Genomic DNA, 23,113 nt, shown 5'->3' with positions numbered 1-23,113 from the left:
TAGGTCTGAGGGTGGGGAGGACTTTGCAGAGAAGGAAATAGCTTACAAGCAGGTTCTGAAGTGGGACACTGGCTGGAGCAGTTGGTGAACAGTGGGAAGGGCTATGTGGCTGGAGTCCAGGGAGAGGGCAGAGGTACTGTGTGCCTTAGAGAAGGTTCATTTGATTGGGCCTGCTGTCTAGGCAACTTTAGAGAAGAAGGGAGGAGGGAGAGGGTGGGAAACTGGCCGATTAAGCAAGGCACTGTTTAGAGATGGGGACCTGCTTTGCTTGGTGAACTCTGTGCTCCATTAATGTAGTTAGTGGTGACTAGGTCTAGGAAACCAAGTGACAGCACAACTTAAAAGAGACCTAGAAAACCAAAAGTCAAGTTATGACTGAGGAGTACAGGAGGCCCCCTTATCCATGGGGTTACCTTCCAAAGCCCCCAGTGGATGCCTGAAAGTATGGATGGTATTGAGCCCTACATATACTATTCATTTCCTTTGACCAGAGTACCTGCGTCATCTTCTTGGGTACCTTTTCCCTGACACCCGGGAGCTGGACAGACAGAATTTGTAGGGTTTTATGAAAACAGAACCATAGTGAAAGGAGTGGCACAAGACATTGCAGCTGAGCTGGAGAGATTTTCTGGCTCTGTTGTATATTTCACGTTTCTTGCCTCTGGGATAGTTGCGTCCCCAAGATGGATGTGCTTGTGCTTGCTCAGAGAAGTCTTTGGACACTGGTTCTTCTTTGTCTGATGACCAGAACCAAATTACATGTTGTAGATCGTTTTACATGAACTTGAATTTTGGTTGCCTGATGTGATTTGGGAGTCCCTCTGGTCGCATTGATGATATGTTTATAAAATATCTTCCAGAGATGGGTTATATGCTCTGGTAGGCAAGCTCTTATATACTGTTTATGTTGAATTTTGTGTTGATTTGAGAGAGTCATGTTTTCCGACATTGTCCTCAAAGTCTGGAGATGTGCTCTATTTTCAACCTGTGAATTCCTTTAAGACACATGGGACATTTTGAAAATCCTGTAGATAATTTTAAAAGTTCAAGGGCAGTAAACAAGGATTACTTAGTCACAATTTTAATGGAACAGGAACTGGTTTTCCCTGAGTTTTTCTATTGACTGCAGAGATTCAGGGAAGATCTCCTATGTGTCCAGCCCTGTGGGAAGTGCTTGAGGAACACAAAAGAAGCATGAAATGCTGTCCCTGCAGTCAGAAAGCCGTCATTTCAGTTGGGTGGAGGGAATCACCATGGTCATGGCCCATAGATACGTCTCAGATGGCCTGTGTGCCAGGCCCTGGGGCAGGGACCTCACACACTGTCTTCAATCCTCACAACAGACCTGCAACATTTCTCATCCTTATTCAGATAAAGAAACTGAGGCTCCTTTGGTTCAGTGCTGTCCAACGTCCTCCAGCTATAAAATCCAGGATTCGAGTCTTAATCTGTTTTTTTCTGAAGCCCAAGCTCTTTCCACTCCCTTGCTGTGCTTGAGAGAATTCAAATATGGGGAAGAATGGAAGTCAATTGAGCCTGGAGAAGAAGGAAACCATTTTTTTAATTTAAAGCTCAATCTATATTTATCTGCAATTTTAGATTCCTGGGTTATTAAAGAGAGCTTCTGCATTTGGGGATGGTTCTGCTCAGGGGTTTTCAAGTATTTGTTTTTCTTCAGGAGACATGGCCAGTCACACGAGCTAATGTTTCACATCAGCTCCCATGATTTTCTTTTCTTCTTCTTCTTCTTTTTTTAATTAAAAAATTTTTTTCTTAACATTTATTTTTGAGAGAGAGACCGAGTGTGAGTGGAGGAGGGGCAGAGAAAGAGGGAGACACAGAATCCGAAGCAGGCTCCAGGCTCTGAGCTATCAGCACAGAGCCCGATGAGGGGCTTGAACTCATGAACCATGATGAGATCATGACCTGAGCTAAAGTCGGACCCTTAACTGACCTAGCCACCCAGGTACCCTGTGTGATTTTCTTTTTTAGGAGAGGGTAACAGTATTGCCTGGGTTGAAAGGGTCATGACTGGATGTTAGCACCACATGATTGCATACCAGCCTTTATCTTCATTTAAAACAAGTTCCAGTTGAGGAGAATGAAGTATGCTTTGCTGGAGGTAATGAGCAAAAAGGTTGGGCTGCAATTAATAGACCCTCTAAAATCACAAGAGCTCAACAGTTTTATGTCTCACGTAAAAATCCCTGGGACAGCCTAGGGCAGTTACAACACTCTGAGAGGTTAGGACTCGGCTTTTCTCTTGATACTTTGCTGTTTCTGGCCTTGACTTTGACCTCAAGGTCTGAGATGCTTGTCTCCATGTTCCAGGCAGCAGGTCAAGGGTAGGGAGGACGATGAACCTGCACACTGTCTTTGAAGAGGGTGGCTGGCAGCTGCTTCATGATTAGTATTATGGTTACATCTAACTGCAGGGAGATACAGGCTTGATTCTGGATGGCTATACACTTAGTTTTAAAGTGGATGAAGGAGATGATAATGGCTTTCAGGGGACAGCTAGAAGTCTGCCACCAAGGTCATGAGATTTGACCCTTGCTTTCTCATTCCTTCCTCAAACTTTGAAAATCTGTAGCCACTTCAGTGCACACTTGAGCTACCAATTCTATGCAAACTTTCAAAAAAAGCATTCATCACAGGGGCGCCTGGGTGGCTCAATAGGTTGAGCGTCCGACTCTTGATTTTGGCTCAGGTCATGATCCCAGGGTTGTGGGATCGAGCCCCACACTGGGCCCTGTGCTGAGTGTGGAGTCTGCTTAGGAGTCTCTCTCTCTGCTCCCTCTGTTTGCTTGCGCTCTCTCTTTCTCTCTCTAAAAAAACAAACAAACAAAAAAACCAAAAAACAAAAAACCATTCATCGCAATTTAAAAATAAAGACAAAACATCATGTATTAAAATCAATAATAGTCATGATTTCATCTCAGTAAGAAGGATGGTACTGTTCACCGCCTTTCACCACAAACATCTTTTCTGGGGCCGTGATGGAGAGCTGGGGGTGCAGGTCAGCTTCCCAGGTGGTTTCCTTTCTTACCCTTCATTTTCACTAAGTTAGAAAAGCTTAAATTACAGTTCGAAGTAGCAGCAAGTGATTGATAACTCTGTCTAGTACTCCTGGATAGTGTAACCACAGACAGACGTGGAAATTGAGGAGATTCCTTGCTGAAAGGCACTGCCAGTGTTTGGTCAGAACTATGTCATCCGTGGAAGCTGGAAGGTTGAGTGTTTATCTTAGGACTGTCTTGTATACTCCTTATCCATCCTTTGATTTGACTTTAGTCTGAAAAGTGTGTCTTTATGCTCTGCTACAGCTCTTGGAGGTGGCTTTTCACTTTGCCCAGTAGTGTGTTATGTCTGCCTCCATGGCCAAGAAAGTCATCAGGTAGGGCATAGACTGCTTTGATCCGAATACCTTTTTGTCACACTATCTGTGTAACTTTGGACAAATTATTTAAATTTTCCCTGTCTTGATTTTCTCAACTGTAAAAGAGAGACAGTGATACTCCCTGCCTGACGGTGTGGCCGTACATCTTCTTTGTTCTAAAACACATGACTGTTTGGCTCTGTGCTGGCACATGATATGCACTCAGTAAATACGCATCACGGCCATGGCTCTTATTTTCAGGTGTTTGCAAACTCTGGACCCTCCAAGACTTTCATACTGTGGTTCAGTCTTCATACAAAATCTTCATTTCTTCTTCCTTCTTCTCCTTTTTTAAATCATAAGCTTTCATCCCCGAAGTGGGGAGTAGGTTCTGGGTATGTGAATTACTGGATGTGTTGTGCGCCCACCGTTCAGAATCATAGAGATAGTCTTCACTTGCATTCTGAACACCATAAAGTGTCTCTTTATCTTCTCCATTGTCCTGTGAGCACCGTCGGTAGTCCATATACTTCAATGGGGAGAGTAGTCTTCTGGTTTGCTACCTGTTTCTCTGCCTAGCACAGTGGAAAAGCTGATGGTAAGAGGCTGGATGTGAATGGCTTCCACTGTTATCTTCAACACAAAACCAAGACCAGAGAGTGGATTGATGAACACCAGCTGGTCTTTATGAATGAAGCTGGGGAATGATTTTCAAAGGGGACACCTTTTACGTGAGCGGGAATACCTTTGTCACACGCAGAGTTGGTGTCTTCTCAGTACTGGTCTCCGTGCTTCCTGCTTCACAAAATACACCGTAATTCAGTAGAAACCTCAGGGGGCCTAGGGGGTCAAGAAGCTACAAGCACGTCTGTCTGTGGAGCATACTCGCTAGGACCTGATTCCCACGCTGCCCCCTGACATCAGTAGCAGGCTGGCCAGCACACCAGCATCTTCCCACCATGGTGCACGGGTTTTAGGTGATCTCTGACGGTCATCCAGTGAAGGCATGGTGCTGCCTGCTTGCTCTGCTTTCTCTGCGAACACCGCGTTTGTAATGAACTCTGCAAGTGGTTTTAGAAGCTTCTCACCAATAATGGGGCTTTTGCCCATTTTTCTGACTTGTTTTGGTTTCCTTTCATTCTTTAGTGACAAAACTAATTGAATTAAGGTCAGAGGTAGTTGTTTTCTTTGTGTGTTTGTTTTGAAAAAATTTTGAGGTTTTATTTGAAGATGGGGAGAAACTGATGGCTTGACATCATAATCTGACCAAAAATTTTTTAATGTTTATTATTTATTATTGAGAGAGAGAGAGAGAGAAAGAGAGAAAGAGCTAGCAGGGGAGGGGCAGAATGAGAGAGAGAGAGGGAGAGAGAAAAAGAGAGAGAGAGGGAGAAGGAGGGAGGGAGGGAGAGGGAGACGGAGAGACAGAATCCCAAGCAAGCTTCTTACTGTCAGCATAGAGCCTGATGCGGGGCTCAAACCCACAAACTGTGAGATCATGACCTGAGCCGAAGTCGGACGCTTAACCAACTGAGCCACCCAGGGACCCCCTGACCAGTTTTTATCACACACACTGTAGCCAGGGCCAAATGGATTACTAAATCAATATGACCTAAATTTCAGATGCTCATCACTGCATTTCGTTTCCTTTATATCTTTTAGGTGAAGTCTATATACTCATGGAATTCCTTGTCCTGGGTCATAGATTCATATTCCACATTCCCACTGGAGCCCTGTTCATGGTTTATGTTGATGATGTCATTTTACATTGTACTGTTTACATTATAATTATTGTTAAAATTTTTTTAATGTTTATTTATTTTTGAGAGAGAGAGAGAGAGAGAGAGAGTGAGCTGGGAAGGGGCAGAGAGAAAGGGAGACACAGAATCCGAAGCAGGCTCCAGGCTCTGAGCTGTCAGCACAGAGCCTGATGCGGGACTTGAACCCATGAACTGTGAGATCATGACCTAAGCCGAAGTCAGACACTTAACCAACTGAGCCACCCAGGCGCCCCTGTTTACATTATTATTTGTATCCTTACTTTGGGGCTTAGGGGAGCCACTTTTGTCATTTGAGGCTATGACCCAGCATGATAGAGCACAAATATGTGAATGGGGTGAGTTGCAGGCTGTTCACTGAATGCTAGCAAAGGTGAACTCCCTACTTGTTATGAAGACTATAATAGGGTTTTTGCAAAAATCGTAATTGCTTATGTTTCAAATCTTGGGAACATACTTGTTTTAATTCTTCTTTTCTTCTGAAGCCACCAAACCTCCAGGGACCACACTTTGGGAACATTACCCTGTGGTTTTTGATGAGGGCCCTTCTGGAACAGAGCTGGTGACTAGATAGGGGCAGGAGGGGACAGGACCCTGGGTGTTTTGTTAAAGAGAACAAACACCAGAAACTGAAGAAATGCCAGGTCGGGGCTTCTAGTTTGGGAGAGCTAGGGAAACAGGAATTTAAGCTATGTCCTTCTAAGTGTTTCCATTTCTTCTCCCTTTGTACCTTGCAGAGTAAAAGCCAGGGATCCATCTTTGTCCGGATACACGCCCCGTGGCAGGTGCTGGCCAGAGAGGCAGAGTTCTTGAAGATCAAAGTCCCCACCAAGAAAGTATGAGCATGTTTCTTCTGGGTTTGGGGGCCTCCGGAGGGTGGGCTGGCTGGCAATAGTGTGGGAACAAGGCCAGGGTTTGGGGGATGAGGGTTTGTGGAGTTGAAATTGCTCTTGCCTCCCCAGGGACCCTAAGTATGGGGCAGTGATGTGGGTGGGGTGGGAAAGCAAGTTGGGGTGCAGACAGGGGCCGGGTTTGGGATGTCCCTTCACCTTGGAGCTCTCCCTGGGATATGCTTCATGGGAAGCCAGACATTGCTCTGGTCCAGATTCTTGGTTTCTCTGTTATACTTCCTCTCTCCCTCTTCTTGAGGTCCTGACACTTCCAGGCATTTTTTTTTTTTTTTTTTTTTTTTTTTTTTTAAGACCAGATGTAGCAATGACAGCAGACAGCAAGCCATGCGGACTGGGTAGGCAGCATGCAGGGAGAATAGCTCGGAACTTGCTGCAAAGATCCCTATTCTGGTTGTGACTCTACCACTAAGTATTGTGTGGTGGCTTTTGCTGGTCTCCTCTGTAAAATAGAAGGTTCTTAATCAGGAGAGTTTAAGAAAACCATCTGGGGAATGTTTTTAGAATGTCGTGCCAGCCTCCCAACTCTGGGATTTTGATTCAGGTGGTTGGTATGGAATGAGGTTCTGGCACCAATATTGTGAAGAAAAAAATCCTCAGGAGGTTCTGATGTATATTTGGGTTGAGAACCACACAGTTCAGATGAGTTTTGAGGTTCCTTTCAGTTAGTATAGTTTATGTATAATTTCAAAATTCCCCCAGGGAATTCCTGGGTGAGCATCTCCATGTATAACAAAATCCAGCGAACATTTCCAAAGAGAAAGGAAAAGTGTCCACAGATTTACTATTCTTTTTTTTGTTGTTGTTGTTAGGCATTTTAGGAGAAAACAGTGGCTGTTGACTTTGGCCACTTGTGATGTTTCTCTAGGAAGGGTTCTGGGGCAATGCTCCTCTAGTCTAATGAGTGATTTATAGATGATATCTCTCTTTCTCTTTCTCGGTTTCTTTGTCTCTGTCTCTGTCTCTGTCTCTGTCTCTCTCTCTCTCTCTCTTTCCCTTTCTCTCTCTCTCTCTCTCTCTCTCTCTCTCTCTCTCACACACACACACACACACACACACACACACACACACACACAGTATTTCATAAGTGGTGACCTAACTTTGCAGAGATCATTTCCCTCATTCTGACCACCATCACCAGAATTTCCACCCCCATCAGGAACAGAACTGCATGTCTGTTGCTTTCTGCACTGCCACTGTTACCACCTGCCTTATCACCGTCTTCACTCTCATCACTATCCTCAGAGTCAGCAGCACCATTTTGATCAACGTCATTGTCTATGCTTATACCGTCTTCCCTACCAATAGATCGACCGTCCCTATCAAAATTCACTCACCAAATACCAACATGTTTGGTACCCTCATGAATCCCCTACTCAAGAGGGTAAAGTCTGTGGGTTCTGTTTTTATAGGTTTATTAAGACAGACGATACCTTCGTGGCAGGTGGACACATGACGAACAATGAACAAACACAGATGTGAATATCAGCTACAGATATTCTGCCAAAAGAAGTAAATGTTTTGGGGTCACCTGCCCGAGTGTCTTGTTTTCACAAGGACCATACCAGGGCCTTTGTCCCTTCATTTGCACTGCTGCATTGTCTCCTAGTTTTGGACCTCTTGCTCCTAATCCCGTTGTCCTCGAACGCAGGCGCCATCTTTATTGTGGACCTCCACTCCTCCTCCATAGATGATTAGAGGATTTCCTGGTTTGCTGGCAACATGCCTCAAGTATCAGTCTTGGATGGAGGCTTCTGCTTCCCTCTGGTGGTGTCACAACCTGGCTAACTGTTTCACTTCTCTTTCTTCTGGCTTCTAACTTTCTCTCTGCTGGCTGATCCTTGGAAAGAAGGTGAGCAAAACTCCAAAGCCCATGCTATGGCTTCTATCTCCCAGGATGCTCCTAATAGCAGGGAAGCCAGAGACACAGAAGAAGCGTGTATCCTTCTTCTTTCCCCTTTTTGTCTCTTCTTTGCTCTCCTTGCCATCCTTCTTCCCTCTCCCTTGTACCTCTCTCTCCTGGTGCCTTTTCCTTGCCTCCCTCTCTGTTCTTGGGACATCCTACCATACCTCTCGTTTCTCTACCACCTTCCTCTCGTCCTTATTCCCAGACTCAGCCCCCAAGTAATGCCTGCCCCTGGTCTCTGCTTGTCCTTGCATAGGCTCATACCTTTGAGAGCATAGATCTGCTTAAATGACCTATTTTCCTGCAGAGTCATGTGTCCCCATACGCTTAGCCTGTTGGAACTACCATCTATAGTTTGGGTAGTACCTGCACTTGAATTTGTAGTTGGAATGATTAGGGCAAGGACATATTACAGTGCAGCCATCTCTGAGTTTCCCTCCTTCTTTGTCTTTTTTTTTTTTTTTTTTTGCATTTTAAAAGAAATCAAATATATTTGACATAACCTTGTGTAAATATAAGGCATACAACATATAAATTGGACACATTTATATACTGTAATATGATTGCCATTGTAGAGGTAATTAGCACCTGTATCACTGTTACATAATTATTCTTTCTTTTTGGCAGTTGGAATAATTAAGTTCTAGTCTCTGGTTATAGTACAACGTTGTTGTCTATATGCGCTCTACTGTGCCTTAAATCTCTATGGCTTATTTACTACTTGTTACTGGTTTGTACCCTTTAAACAGCAGCTGTTTTATCCCCCCACCCCATTCCCTGGTAACCACCATTTTACTCTCTGTTTTTATAGGTTTGGCTTCTTAGATTCCACATATAAGTGATATTACATAGTACAGTTTTTTTTTTTTTCCTCTGCTTTCATTGCACTTAGCATGATGTGCTCAAGGTTCATCTATGTTGCAAATGGCAGGAATTCTTTTTTTCTCATGGCTGAGTAAGATTCCACTGTGTACACATACTACATCTTCTGTATCCATTCATTGGTTGATGCACAGTCAGGCTGTCCCCACCCCCTTCCTTTTCCTTTTAGAGGCTGAGGGTGGTAGACACTGTGGTAGGGTCTAGAAGACCAGACTTCTAGCCTTGGTTCCATGTTTATTTGCTGTGTGATTTGGGGATGTCACTTCGTCTTCCAGAGCCCCAGTTTCCTCATCTATGATATAGGCTATAATAATACATGCCCTCTTTTTTCTTAAAAGGGTGTTGTAAGACTCTAACTCCTAACTGGTCTATGAAAGTGTAGGAGTTTATCACTGTGTCTGTGTGCTCAAATATTTTTATGTGCATTCTCGATTCCTAGCCCTTCCCCGACCCAGCCAGCTTCACTGCAGCCAACACTGATGGAGGACCTGTAGGGGGTCTTTGGAGAGACACTGAAGGGCACAGAAATAATCCATGCTCTCAGAGAGTTTACAAAGGGCTCATCAGGAATGCACATACGCAGACATCAAAGCATGAGTAAAACACTATCTCAAATGGCAACTCATTAGCACAGCACAGATCTATATGCAAATACGATGGGGCAAGGAGTGTGGGGAGAGCAAAGCCAGGTGGTGGCTCCTGGAAGGCTGCAGATATAACAGAAGGAACTTCTCCCCAAAGTTTCTGGGTCCCCTACTTGACACAGGTGAACTGTGTGTCATCCTTCTGTGGGTCCAGCCACGTGGCGCTGATCTTCTTTGTAGTCACAGGATGCAGTGGCTGACCTCACAGGGGATGTCATAAGCAGGAGAGGAGGTATAACTTGGTAGGCAGGGTAGGATGCATGTTTTTCAAAATCAGTCTGACAGAACCTGATCACAGGGGTGGAGGTGGGGGCTATACCCAGAGGCATGGACAGGGAGGATGAGGCAGGGAAATCTGTGCAAGGTTAGCATGGGGGCCACTGGCGTTTTCTTCCTGTTTTAGTGGGTTTGGGAAGTGACTACGATGAGAATAAACTACGTTTGCAGAGAGCCACATCCTGGTGGCGGGGGGAACGTGGAGGAAGGCTGAGGCACGGCGTGGGATAAGTTGAGCATCCTCCGGGCCGGTGGAGGTTTGTATCATAACTCAGCAGGGTCTGGAGAGACCAGGAAGATGGGGAGGAAATCACGAAATCAAGATCTCCAAACCTGGACAAATCCATAGTAACGCGTCTAGGGACTCAGAGTCCTGAACACAGATATTAACCAGGAGGGGGATCTTGGAAGGAAACATTTGTTTTCCAAGAACAACAACAGAAGAGCCAGCATTTTGTGAGGGACACTCAACCTCCGTGCACAGGAAGGGGGTGGGGAGGCCTGGCCTTTGGCCCCGGGGTAGCCTGGGAAGGTTTGAAATGGGTGCCTTCTCATCTCTGCTCATTACCAAAATGGGCCTTCTAGATTGCGCTCAACATTTATGTTTCTCCCTCATTCGCCTTTTGTCCATATGAACGAACATTCCCCCCCTCTTTTACCCCTTACGTTCACTGACTCTACAAGTGCTTCCTGCAACAGAGACAAGGCTGGAAACAGACAAGGGGGAGGTAACGGAGTCCATTCTTGTCCATGAGGTCATATTAATCTAGCCAGAATCCACCAAATTTGGAAGAAGTGATATGCCTGGGGTGGGTGAAAATCACTTTTGTCCAGTCTGTCAAAATTTATGTAGCTGTTTTGAGTAGAGAGACTGATATTGCAGGGGCTACTTTTGCTGTTCCCAGAAGTCTATGAGGACATTAGCTTATGAGTCCTTCGCAGGCAAGGAGATGCTGTTAACTTCCAGCAAGTTATATCTTTTTAGGAAAGCAGGCTTAGAGCAAGCCTCATCTCCAAAACAGGAGTAATAAATGTCGTGGCAGGCTGTTGAAAGGAGTGGTGATGATATCAGATGTCTAGCATAGAGGCACACACAACACATGATAGCGGGTACTTTTACTGTTGTCGTTGTTGTTCACACGTGATGTGAATAGGGCGGCACAGTCGGCAATGAATCGGCCGACTCTTTCCTGCTGTTTCCCTTCACAGCCAGCATCTGCAGCATTGGGGGAAACTGGACCCAGTTCCTTAAACCTGCGACGGCAGCCAGAAGCCCAGACATAGAGTCTGGGGAGAGGCGGGAACAGATGGCCTTTGCACTGTGTGCTGGGGGATTTCTGTTTCCTAGAGCATGGCTCCTTGGGGTGTCCCTAAACATAATGGTTGCATGTGTGAGACCTGTGATGCAGTCCCTGGGAGAGTCAGCAGGAAGACTACTCAGCCCCGCAGTGCAGGAGGGAGGTCTTGAAGGCGCCCATTTCCAGGGATAGACAGCAGATGTGGCAAAAGGAGACTTGAGTTTCACTATTGGCTCTGCCCCCATGAACCTGGGGTTGATTCATATCTTACCCTATTTTGCAAAACAGGATTTTGACGGGTTACAAGCAAAATCATAAATACAAAGGGATCATTTTTTAACAAAGGGTAAATAGAAAAGAACCCTGTGATTGGGGGACAGTAAGGAAGTGCAGGGGAAATGATGACAGTAGAAATGAAAAAATAAGAGTGATTAATGCAAGTGTGACAGATTTCCCTTTGAGCTTCCTGGTAGCCAAGGAAGGAAGGACTGTGGTTCATGTAATCCATGGAGATGAGCATCTGTTTTGTCAGAGGACACAAACTTTTTCCTGTGGTTAAAGTATAATTGCAATGTAAAGGACAGAAACAATATAAGGGACGTATTTTTAGTAATGAGTTCATATAAAGTGCTGGAATGTTCTTTGCACAGCAATCTTTTAACTGCTTTTGGATAAAAGCTGAGGTTGCCACGTTAAACTGCAGTGCAAGGTGGGTTGTACAAAGTAATGTGTGGAAATTTCTGGTGAGTCAATGATCCAAAGAGAAAAGAGCAGAAATATCATTCATCTTTTAAGTCTCTCCATGGAATCCTTGGTTTGAGATCTCTTTTATCTACCAAACTGCATTTATTAAAGAATAGTTCATCATTTGATTTTCATTAACTGAAAATATATATAAATGCCATTAAGAAATTGGTGTTACCACACTGAACTATTAGAATTTCATCTTAAAAGCAAAGAAACTTGGCATTTTGGTTAGCCTCAATGGCCCCTTAGAGGAAGATATTAATTCCATTAAGCCTTATAAATTATTAGAAGTTGTTCTCGGATACCCGCTACTGCCTCTCTAGAGATTCTGATTTGGTAACTGTGGTTTTGCAAAAGCTCCACGGGAAGACTCTCCCTCTGGCTTATGGTGTCCAGCCAGCTTCAGGTACTCTGCCCAGTCAGGACCACAGCACTTCTTGCTTCTTAGTTATCTAGAGGTGAGGCTTATATTAATCAGGTTCCTCCAGAGAAATAGAACCAATAAGACTGTGTGTGTGTGTGTGTGTGTGTGTGTGTGTGTTATATTTATTATGAGGAATTGTTCCAAGTGATTATGGTAAGCTGATTATGGTACCCAAGAGAGCTAATGGTATAAGTTCTAGTCCAAATGCCCATCAGGTTGGAGACCCAAGAAGAGCCCATTTCAGTTCCAGTCTGAGGGCAGGAAAAAAAAAAAAAAATCAATGTCCCAGCTGAAACAAGCAGGCAGGAGAAGTTCCCTCTTAGTCAACCTTTTTGTTCTACTGAGGCCTTCAACTGATCGGATGGAGGGCCACCACATTAGGGGGGCAAACTGCTTTACTCAGTGTATCCATTCAAATTGTTAATCTCATCCAAAAACCACCCTCCAAACACACTCAGAATAATGCTGGCCAAATATCTGGGCACCCCGTGGCCAGTCAAGTTGACACATACAATTAGCCATCACAAGTGCTTGTGCTTTTAAGGTCCATAATCCTTTTTTGTAGTGGTATGAATAGTGTGTCCAAAAATAGGTATCCAAGCCCTAACTGTGGAACTTATGAATGCGATCTTATTTGGAAAAAGGGTCTTTGCAGATAGAATTAGGTAAAGATCTCAAGATAAGATCATCCTGGATGTTGGGTGGGCCCAAATCCAATTATTGGCTGAAAGATAATTGAGATCCACAGACACACAGGGAAGAAGACCAGGTGAACGCAAAGGCTCTGAATGGAGGAATGCAGCTCCAAGCCAAGGTGAATGCTTGGGGCCCTCAGAACCTAAGGAAGGTTTTCCCCTTAGAGCCTTCAGAGGGGGCGGAGGCCTGTTGGCAGCCCAATTCCAGACTTGTGGCTTTCACATCTGTGAGAGCATACATTTCTGCTGTTTCAGGCCACCCACTTTGTGGTAGTTTGTTATGACAGCCCTGGAGAATGAGTATACTCTTCCTCTGGGCAGGAAGTAACAAGCCAATGATCCAAGACCTGGGTCTCAGGTAGGCTTGTGGGTTTGCTCTGTATCCCAGGAATCCACTTGGCATTTTCTAAGGTTGCTTGAAGTAGCCTTGTTCATTCCTTGATGCTGGGCTGTGGACTCCTCTGGAGGAGCCTTTGTGCAAGCATCCTCCTTCATGACCTCACCATGTCTGTGTCTGTTTCACGTTCTGCTTTTGCTTTAATGAAATCCGAAGAGACTGGAAGGGGCTCATCTTAGCACGCATGGTGGAAGGAGACCCAGTGTGGCTAAGAGCTGCTTTTCAATTCAGCAATTATTTCCCCACTTATACTTCTGTTCCCAAAGATAATTGTTGGTTTGATTAGGTGAAAGCTTCTTTCTGCCTTGATAAGGGGTAAATAAGGATAAAGTCTGTTAGCGTGTTTTAGAGGTTGCCCATATTTCATAATTCTTATGGTTGGCTTTGAGAAGAAAGGTAGTAAAACCACTCTCAATGATATCACTCAAAATATCTGAAAATAAAAGAACTTACAACCAGAGATATAAGTTGATAAAAAATTAAATTGAGTTTTAAATGTAGCTAATGCTTCTTATGCACTGTGTTCTTTGATAAGAGCATCACATGCTTTTTGTTTTTATCCTCACAACAATATGTGGTAAGACTAGCTTTAGCTCCATTTTATAGATGAGGAAACAGGTTCAGAGAGGTTAATAAGCTTCCCTAAGGTCACCTGGCATGAAGGGGTTAGACTCATTTCTTTCTGACTACAAAGCTGTGCTCCTACTCCACTTTACTGAAATGTCCAAATTGAAGTTTGGGCTAGCATGGTCTAGAACATCATTTCTCAGAGCCTATACTCTAGAACCAGTGGTCTTTTTTTTTTTTTTTTTTTTTTTTAAATCATGGTCTGGGGTGCCTGGGTGGTTCAGTTGGTTGAGCATCTGACTCTTGATTTTGGCTCAGGTCGTGATCCCAGGGTCATGGTATTGAGCCTTGTGTCAGTCTCTGTGCTGAGTGTGAAGCCTGCTTAAGACTTTCTCTCTCTCTCCCTACCCCTCTCACTTGTTCTCTGTCTCTCAAATCAAAAAATAATAAAAATAAAAATAATTCATGGTCTAACAGACTTTAGAAACACTAGTTATTAAGTTTTTCTGACCAATTAAAAGTTCTAAGAAGACTCTTAGTCTAAGAGCGAGGTTCCACTTTAACTCTTTTCCTCTGAACACTCATAGGTTATTCATAGGTATGTTCCTAGGAATCCTGGGGAACCAGTGATCTGTAGAACATACCCTGGGAAACTCCATCTCAGATTACATACCTCTGGGCTGGGACAGGTAACACATCAGATTTTTTCTCTTGTCATTGCCTGGGACTGGAACAGTGAGTTACTTAGCAGTCCTGGATGATAGCTTTCTCATCTGTAAAGTATGGAGGTTGGACCCTAACTTCTCTGTCATAGCTTTAAAATGTTGGGGTCCACACATCAGCCAAGTGACAGTATGAATTTGTTCATTCTTTCGCCATTGTTGATGTTAGCTGAGGGACTCCTGTGGGGTCATTCACACTCTGATTGTGTCCAAATATCTCAGAGTAAAATTGTCCCACATCTGTCACTTCTTCAAGCTGTGTGCTGAATGAGGTAGTACACTTAGCATGTGGATCCCTACTCTGTATCTGGGGCTGCCCTTTGTCCTCGAGCCTGGTAATGTCACTGGGTTTTCTCTAAGTTCTCTTGCCCATGCCTCTCTGTGGAGCCTACATTGAGCTCCCTGATTTAGACTCTTGTCAAGAGGAGAGTACTTTACTCTGTCTTCCAGGGCCTGGAAACTTTTCACATGCTTTAAATATTTGCCTCTGGTCCTAGAATGATCTCCCCATCTTCTCTAAATACACAATAAACAATAAAGAAACACATTCTTTGCATCCCAGCCCAAATCTCACTTCCCTCATAGACCCTCCTTTATTCCTTAAGTGGATTCTTAGTCAACCTATAGTCAGGATTTTTCTCATTTGTTAGTTTTTCCTTTATTTCTTAGGGTGCCTTACTCTTGTGTCTCCCAAGGTGCCACATCCCCACTCCCCCTCTGAGAACTATAGTTTGTGTTTCCTGTGTATTCCCTGCAAACTCTAGTTTCGTGTTACATAAATAATAGATGCTCAGTAAATATCAGATTGATTGGCTGATTGATGCCAGATTATCCTTGCTCCCCCAGCCCCAGGGTCTTCTTGCAGCTGTGATCTACAGTGTAATAGCAGGACTTTTAGTTCAAAGCTGTGTATAGTTCATGTGATCTTCCAGAACATTCTTTTCCCTCCTCATTCAGACCAACTCCGTCCTTCATCAGGTGGTGAGCTCATTACTCTTTGGGGCTATTTTGATAGTTTAGTGAATCTCTCTGGTGACCAGAAAGTAAAAAGCAGGAAAAACCCAATGAGCTTTGTTGAGGATGGAGAACTTGTAGATTCCTGGTCACAGGGAGAAGGGTTACTGTCTACTCAGCCTTCAAGATGCCTTTCAGGGCAGATTTCTTTTTATTATTATCAGCAGTAATTTTTTTTTTTTTTATTTAAAAAAAATTTTTTTTTCAACGTTTATTTATTTTTGGGACAGAGAGAGACAGGGCATGAACGGGGGAGGGGCAGAGAGAGAGGGAGACACAGAATCGGAAACAGGCTCCAGGCTCTGAGCCATCAGCTCAGAGCCTGACGCGGGGCTCGAACTCACGGACCGCGAGATCGTGACCTGGCTGAAGTCGGACGCCCAACCGACTGCGCCACCCAGGCGCCCCTATCAGCAGTAATTTTTAAATGAACCAGAACTGTTGGTGTTTACATAGGGTTGGCTGTAGGTGAGGCCTTGCCCCATGTTGCCATTTTCTGGTCCCAGACATTTGTTTTTAATGGAGGTACAGCTGAAAGGGTAGGGTTTATATTTGATATCTTTATGGGCTTTTCGGTGCATGCTCTTTGATTGGTATTTAAATAGGCTGGAAAGAGTGCAGCTTTTTATTCCTTTGGCTTTTTATTCCTTTTTGTTTTAGGTAATGCTTCTCATTTTCAAAAATAGAAATAAAATAATTGATGCCACCTAAGTGCTGTGGTTTGAGTGAGGAACCTGAGATGGCATATGGCCATGTTCTAGACATGCATATGGGCCTGGTGAGACCATATGGACCTGGCAGACCTAGTGTTGGTCTGTTAGTGGATAAGTCTGACTCAGGGCTCAAAAACGGTGAAGAATATATGAAAATGTTATGGGAAGTGTTTTTGAATTGTTGTAGTAAGTTATTTTAAGACTCATGGTTAAAAAAATGGAAATGGGGCGCCTGGGTGGCTCAGTTGGTTAAGCGTCCGACTTTGGCTCAGGTCATGATCTCGCGGTCCGTGAGTTCGAGCCCCGCATCGGGCTCTGTGCTGACAGCTCAGAGCCTGGAGCCTGTTTTAGATTTCTGTGTCTCCCTCTCTCTCTGACTCTCCCCTGTTCATGCTCTCTCTCTGTCTCAAAAATAAATAAATGTTAAAAAAAAAAAGGAAATAGAAGTGGTGGCTTTCTTTTGTTAAAGCCTAGAGTCATGTCTCTCTGAACTGGGGTAACATGTGCCATACTGGGGTTGGCTGGGACCTGGTGCTGGAGGGCAGTGGATAGGTTGACCATTGAATTTATCACCCAAAGTAGGGCTCTTTGAGGGTGGAAGAGCTCCCAGTGATTATGCCAGGACTGTCCTGAGTAACTGGGATATGTGGGTGCTCTTCCAGCTTGGCCATGGCTGCTCCTGAGGGTGTATGGGAAAGAGTGAGCAGAAGGGGAGAGGTGGAGAAGCAGGCAGAGGCAGTCAGCTTCTGGCACCTGGGGCTAGTGGGCGGAGCTCTTCTTACCCAGTAAGAACTGGGGTCAGTGACATGTTGGCTCATAACACCTGTCGAGATCTGATTGTTACTTTTTCAGGAATTTTGCAAGGTAGTGGTTAAACTATTGGTAGCTTGAAAATGGCCATGGTGGGCACTGTTTATACCATAGAAATCCACAAATGTTATAAATCAACAGCCTCTCCATTAGTTGGTAAACATTTACCAGCATTGCACCAACAAAAGCCCAAGCATGTACACTTGAGTATAAAGGCAGAGTGGGGCCACTGATGTGTGCCATAGCTGGGGCAGGGTCCAACCTGAGGGTGTTTTGTGGTTCCTGCAGTAGGCATTAAAGGACCATTGATCAGAGAGGGGCCAGGAATGATAATGTCTACGTCAGGGACTCTGAATGGATGCCACATCTGCTGCCTCTGATACAGAAATTTATTTCCTACGTCTTCCTACTTGCTGGCTCTGCTCCAGCCTCACTGGCCTCCTTGTTCTTCCTCCAGAATTCCAAGCCTTTTTCTATCTCAGGGACTCTCTGATTGCTCTTCCCTCTGCCTGGAAGACCTCTATCTACCCACAGAATTCACTCCCTCACTTCACTGGGATTTCTGTTCATATGTCCCCTCCTTGGACAGTCCTCCCTGTTCACCCTCTGTGAGGCATGCTCCTGGCAACTCTCTATGCCCTTCTCTTGTTTTTCCTTCCTAACAGTACCACCGGCTCCTGAGTCATGTATTTGTGTTCTTGTTTGATTATCTGTGTCCACACTACACTGGAAGCTCCATGAGGGCAAGAATTTGGCTTTGTGATACAGGTAGCACCTAGAAGGGGCATGGAATAGAGCAGGCATGAAACCAATATGTGTTAATGAATGAAAGAATGGGTCACACATACCAGACCTAATCTGTGGTGGCAACTGGATACAGACTGATGCTGAGTGGTCTCTGAGGCCCATTTGAGGACATTAAGAAAGATTCCTGTCATCCCATAGGGCTGTCTACATGGGTGGGGCTAGCAGCACATGTACCATATTATCCATTCCTGCTCTGGGTTTTCAGTTGCCCCTTCAGTTGCCAAAAAACATTTGGGAAAAGTCTAACTGTAGCTGGAATGGGGCTAGGTTGTATATAGGGAGTCCTAGCCTTTTGGAAGGCCCATTTTTCATCTACCCACCCATCCACGCACCCACTCACCCATGCATCCACCCATCTGTCCGTCTGTCCGTCTGTCTGTCCGTCCATCCATCCATCCATCCATCCATCCATCCATCCATTCAATGGATACCTATTGAGTATCACTATACTCTGCTGAGGGCAGGTGATTCAGTGGTGACCACACTGGTCTTGGCTCCATTGGCTTTGGCATGGTGAAGACTCAGAAGTTAGAGAGCTGTATGAGCTGGGAGGCACCCACAGAAGAAAAAGAGCAGGGTGGACAGAGCCAACCAGAGGTAACTAATTTAGGCGGGGCGGGGGGGGAGGGGTGGTGGAGGGAGGGGGAGGGAAGGCGCTATTTGAGCTTAGACTTGAGGGCCAGGTTGGGGTTTGGCAGGTGGGGAGGACAGGTGAGAACCTTCCCAGGAGAGGGAAGGACAGGTCATCCAGCCCCAAGGTAAGGAAACCCCAGCCTGTGTGGGGAACTGAGAGGAGGCCATTATGCATATAGTGGGAGGCAGGAGGCGCAGCTTATAGGGGATTTGTCAGCCATGTAAGTAGTTTGGATTTTATCCCATATTTTTAAAGTCAGCAAACATTCATTCATGTGTAGAGTACATACCAAAATAGAATTAAAAACCATAAATGAATATAGAGCTAGACAAAGGAGAATGTGCATTTTGTAGTATCACTTTCCAGGCTCGGTATTGCTTCAAACAGGAAATTTACCCGTAAGCATAGGTAGGGATGAAGAGACTGGTTAGCTTCTGTTGTTGGTGTCACCCAGAGTCTCCCTGTGGGATCTAGGATGCGGCTGGTCTTGGGGATTCTGGTGCTGTTGGCATTTTGGTGAATAGCTTAACACTCACACACACAGGTAAATGCTTATGCGTGGGAGTCCTTGAATCTGATACAGAGTGTGCACGCATGCGTGTGTATACGTGTGCGTGTGTATCCCTCCCTCTGCCCTCTCAGGCACCGGCACGCGGGATAAGAACATGGGGGCAAATTCTGCTGCATCTATAGCTTCCCTTTCTCATAACTTCTTTAGTCCAGAGCCTTCTGCCCTTGTCGGCTAGTGGCTTGTGGTGCCATGCTCCACACTGACTTCTCAGTGTGCCCGAGCCTTTTGACATTAAAGGTCAGGAAGTGGGTGTGATGCTGATCTTCAAGCCCTAGCCTTAAGGCAAGTGAGATGTCATCAATTGTAACAGTTGACCTTCAATTATCCAGTGACTAGGAGGAGCAGAGGAAAGCATAAATAGATGAAAAGAGGCAGACTTTTGGGGTCATGGGATATAAGCAGATAGACATGCTCACAGCGGGGCTCACTGTCCATCTTGATGCCTGGTTTGTGCTCTTCCCACTGACTTTTCCTACGAGTTGTAAGGAGAGGCCTTCTTAGGTCACTACAGGTGAGTGACTCACAGAAGATCAAGATTATATCATTTATAGCTCTTATTGTTGCACCTTCTCCTTGATCTCTGGGGTCATTGGACCTCTTCATGTTTGTATGGTACTGGGCATGTTAGTAAAACTTTCTGTGCCTTGGTTTCTTTATCTGTAGAATGGGGACAATATTATGTATCTGTTCATGATAGACATCACCATAGCCTTAGTTCCTTGCATCCCTGGAGGGAACATGATTCCAACGCAGGAAGGAAACAAATCAGTCCTGAGACCACAGTGCTGTGCCCCTCTGGAGGGGAGAGGCAGAGGGAGACAAGAGGGGGGAGAAAGAAGTAAGGAAAGAAGGGATCTCGGTAAACCTCTTAGACTATGACAATGAGGCCAAAGTGAGCTTTTATGAGAACCACATTTGAGCCCTGGAATAAAAAATAAGAGCAACATACTTTAAAAATTATTTATGATTTTAAGCACATGAAAGGCGTATCATGTACCCAAGGAGGGCATAATGGGGAACAGCTGGCTAACATGTGTCTTGCCATTTCTGAGGATGTTCATAATTCTCTGATGTCCAAGAATAACAGTAATAACGAGGCCGCCGCTGAACATATTAATGACAATAAAGAGGGTCGGGGTGCCTTTCCTGGATCCTGCTGGACACAAGAGAAGAAAGAGCCTGGCTTATTGGGTTTGGTGGGACCGAAAGGGAACTCCAGCCTGCTTCCTTCTTGGGGGATCATGGGGCCCTTCCACGGATCAGAGGTTGAAGGAAAGAGCCTGGATGGGGAGGGAGGGAGTCAGGAAACCTGGGTTTCAGGCCTGGTTTCACCAGCGACTCTGGCAATTCCTTGCGTCTGAGTCTGTTTTCCTGTCTGTAAGGTAGCGATGCTAATGCTACTTGGCAAGCACACTTGCAGAGTGTTCATGGGGCCCGATGAAGTGGTGCCTATGGAAGTGCTGGGCACATTGCAAAGCATTCTGTTTTGGAAGGGTCATCACCAGCTTTGTGCTTCTTCAGCACTTGGCAAATTAACCACCAAGCTCAGTGCCTGCATCTAGGGGGTGCCCACGATGTTGAAACATAGAAACATCACGAGTGTTTCTTTTTCATTAAATGTTTAAAGCTGTACACTGTTGGACAGGACTTTCCAAGGCATTTAGTCCAGTTCTTTCTTTTATGATTTTTGAAGTGGGTCTGGAGCAGTGCATGGTCTAGGGCTAATGATCCCCCACTACCGAGTCAACCTGAGTACTCTTCCCAGTGCCCTGTGGATGATGAGATTTTCCATTCTGCCTGATGGGAAGAGGTGCTATTTTCAGTCCTTTTAGATGGTTCTTTCTCCAGGCTCAGCTAGGTCCCTTGCACCTGTGCGGTCAAATGGTCACAGGGGACCTTCTGCAGCTCTCTGGAGCTCCTTGTGAAGCTCTCTCCTCTGGGCTACCCTGTCCTGTGAACTCCATTTGCCTTGGCCTCCCCAGACTTCCAGCTCTGTCTCCTCAGCTCAGGGGTTCAATGGGCCCCACTTGTCTTCCCTTCCTGCCCCTTGGCTGAGAACCTCTGTCAAGGCAGTGAGCTGGAGCCATCCCAGGAGCCATCTTGCTTGTTTCCTGTCTCCTAGGAACTTTGTTGCCTGATAGCCAGTATCTTGAAAACCACAGTCTCTATCCATTAGGGCTGCTATAATGGAATACCATGGACAGGGTGGCTTATAAACAAGAAAGTGGGTGTGGAATTCTTTCTCAGAGTTCTGGAGGCTGGAAGTCTTAGACCAGGGTGCCATTGTGGTCAGGTGAAGGACCTCTTCTTCGTTCCTAGCTGGTACTTCTCACTGTGTCCTCGCGTGGCAGAAGGGGCTCCACCCTCATGATCGAATCACTTCCCAAAGGCCCCACCTTCTAATATCATCATATTGGGCACTAAGGATTTCAAAATATGAGTTTTGGGGGAACACAGCAATCATTATTTCATGTTTTTTTGTTTGTTTTCGTCTGGGTGTCTTGGTTGTTTCTGATAGGGTAAATCTGGTCCATTTTACTCCATTGTAGTGGGAAGTGGGTATTCCCTAGTTCTCTCTTTAGAGGTGAAGAACCTGAGAGGGAGAGTGACTTGCCTAAAGTCACACAGCTCCTTGGTGTCAGCAAGGACCAGGACCCAGGTCATTCACTCAGTAGATGTTATTGTGTTCCTGCTGTGGACCAGGCACACAGGGTTTGGTCCCTGCTCTCCAGAAGTCTATAGTCAGTTAGGGAGACAGGCAAGTGAGCCAAGAAGTAGAGAAGAACATGATAAACTTCATGACGCAGGCATTTGTTCACAGGATACTGAAGAAGCATGACGAGAAGTGAGCAGCCAAGGAAGTTTTTCTGGGCAAGTTGATCTTTAAGCCTAGTGGTGAAGGAGAAGTAGGAGTAGTCCAGATGAAAAGGAAGGGAAGAAGTTTCAGGAATAGGTACAATTCTCAGGCAGGGAGCAGGGTCCTTTGTCCTGTGAGCTTATGTGTCCCTGGCATTGTGCCATGGGTTCACCCACCTGTGTTTTATTGTGAGTACATGTCTGGCTCCATCCCTCACGAGCCCCTGAAGTCTGGGAAATCTCTTTCCAATGTAAGTCGATCAGATCTTTCAGCCTGGACATGACCATGTGGGGTCTTGGTCAGTGCTGTGGAGTGGATGTTACTTTGATGTTTTTGGTGAGACTCTCCTCCACGTTTTACATTTTTCCTGGAGGCGGATGATATTGCTTTCAGTGATTTGGAGTACCCCCATCAGGAAACAGTCAAAAGGTATCCTGGGCCCATGCCTGGTCCCTCTGAAGACATACCATAGGTGCCTACTCCTTTTAGCCCGTTTCTCTAAGTGAGCTCTTCCCAGACCCACTGCAGGGTGAGGGTGAAGAACTACGTGGAAGTTCTCAGCTAACCTTCTGCCAGAACAAAGCCCTGACACAGTTGCTGGGTTATTAATCTGTACCTGTTGAATACAGGCATTCCTGGCCTCTGCCGAGGCTGGGCTCCCAAGTGCCTTTGCAGTTGGTGGGGAGACAGGGAGGGAAGCTGTTCGGCCAGCCAGAGTCTTTAGTATTTTAGCTTGACTCTCCAATCCCATTTATTTCTACCAGTCCTGTTACCTTGTGGCTGTTCCGTCCCCAGCCTGGGCTCCTCCAGTGGCAGCAACTGCCATCATCAATGCTGGTTTCCCACAAAATTTATCATTCATTCATTCATTCATTCATTCAAAGACAGGAAACAGTTTGGACGGTATCCTGCCTTCATGGAGATCATGGTTTGGTAAGGCAGCTGGACATTAATCAAATAATCATTCAAGTGAATGTAAAATTACAACTGCAGGGGCACCTGGGTGGCTCAGTCGGTTGAGCGTCCGACTTCGGCTCAGGTCACGATCTTGTGGTCCGCGAGTTCAAGCCCCGCGTCGGGCTCT

General features: G+C 45.4%; 1 protein-coding gene across 4 annotated transcripts in view; it reads left to right on the top strand.

Moving 5' to 3' along the window:
* The window catches only part of ANO2 (anoctamin 2), a 340,087-nt gene that overhangs the window by 75,966 nt on the left and 241,008 nt on the right, over positions 1–23,113 (top strand). For 2 of the 4 annotated variants that reach the window (XM_045467166.1, XM_045467164.1), the window contains exons 4-5: positions 5,895–5,993; positions 6,519–6,521. In XM_045467166.1, coding sequence (XP_045323122.1) covers positions 5,895–5,993; positions 6,519–6,521 — 102 coding nt within the window. The remainder of the gene's footprint in view (positions 1–5,894; positions 5,994–6,518; positions 6,522–23,113) is intronic. The other 2 variants (XM_045467167.1, XM_045467165.1) reach the window with 1 other exon arrangement.

This window comes from Leopardus geoffroyi, chromosome B4, assembly GCF_018350155.1.
Source record: "Leopardus geoffroyi isolate Oge1 chromosome B4, O.geoffroyi_Oge1_pat1.0, whole genome shotgun sequence".
Taxonomy (NCBI): Eukaryota; Metazoa; Chordata; class Mammalia; order Carnivora; family Felidae; genus Leopardus; species Leopardus geoffroyi.
Note: the sequence above shows the minus strand (reverse complement) of the source record. Positions and strands in the feature narration are given on the sequence as shown.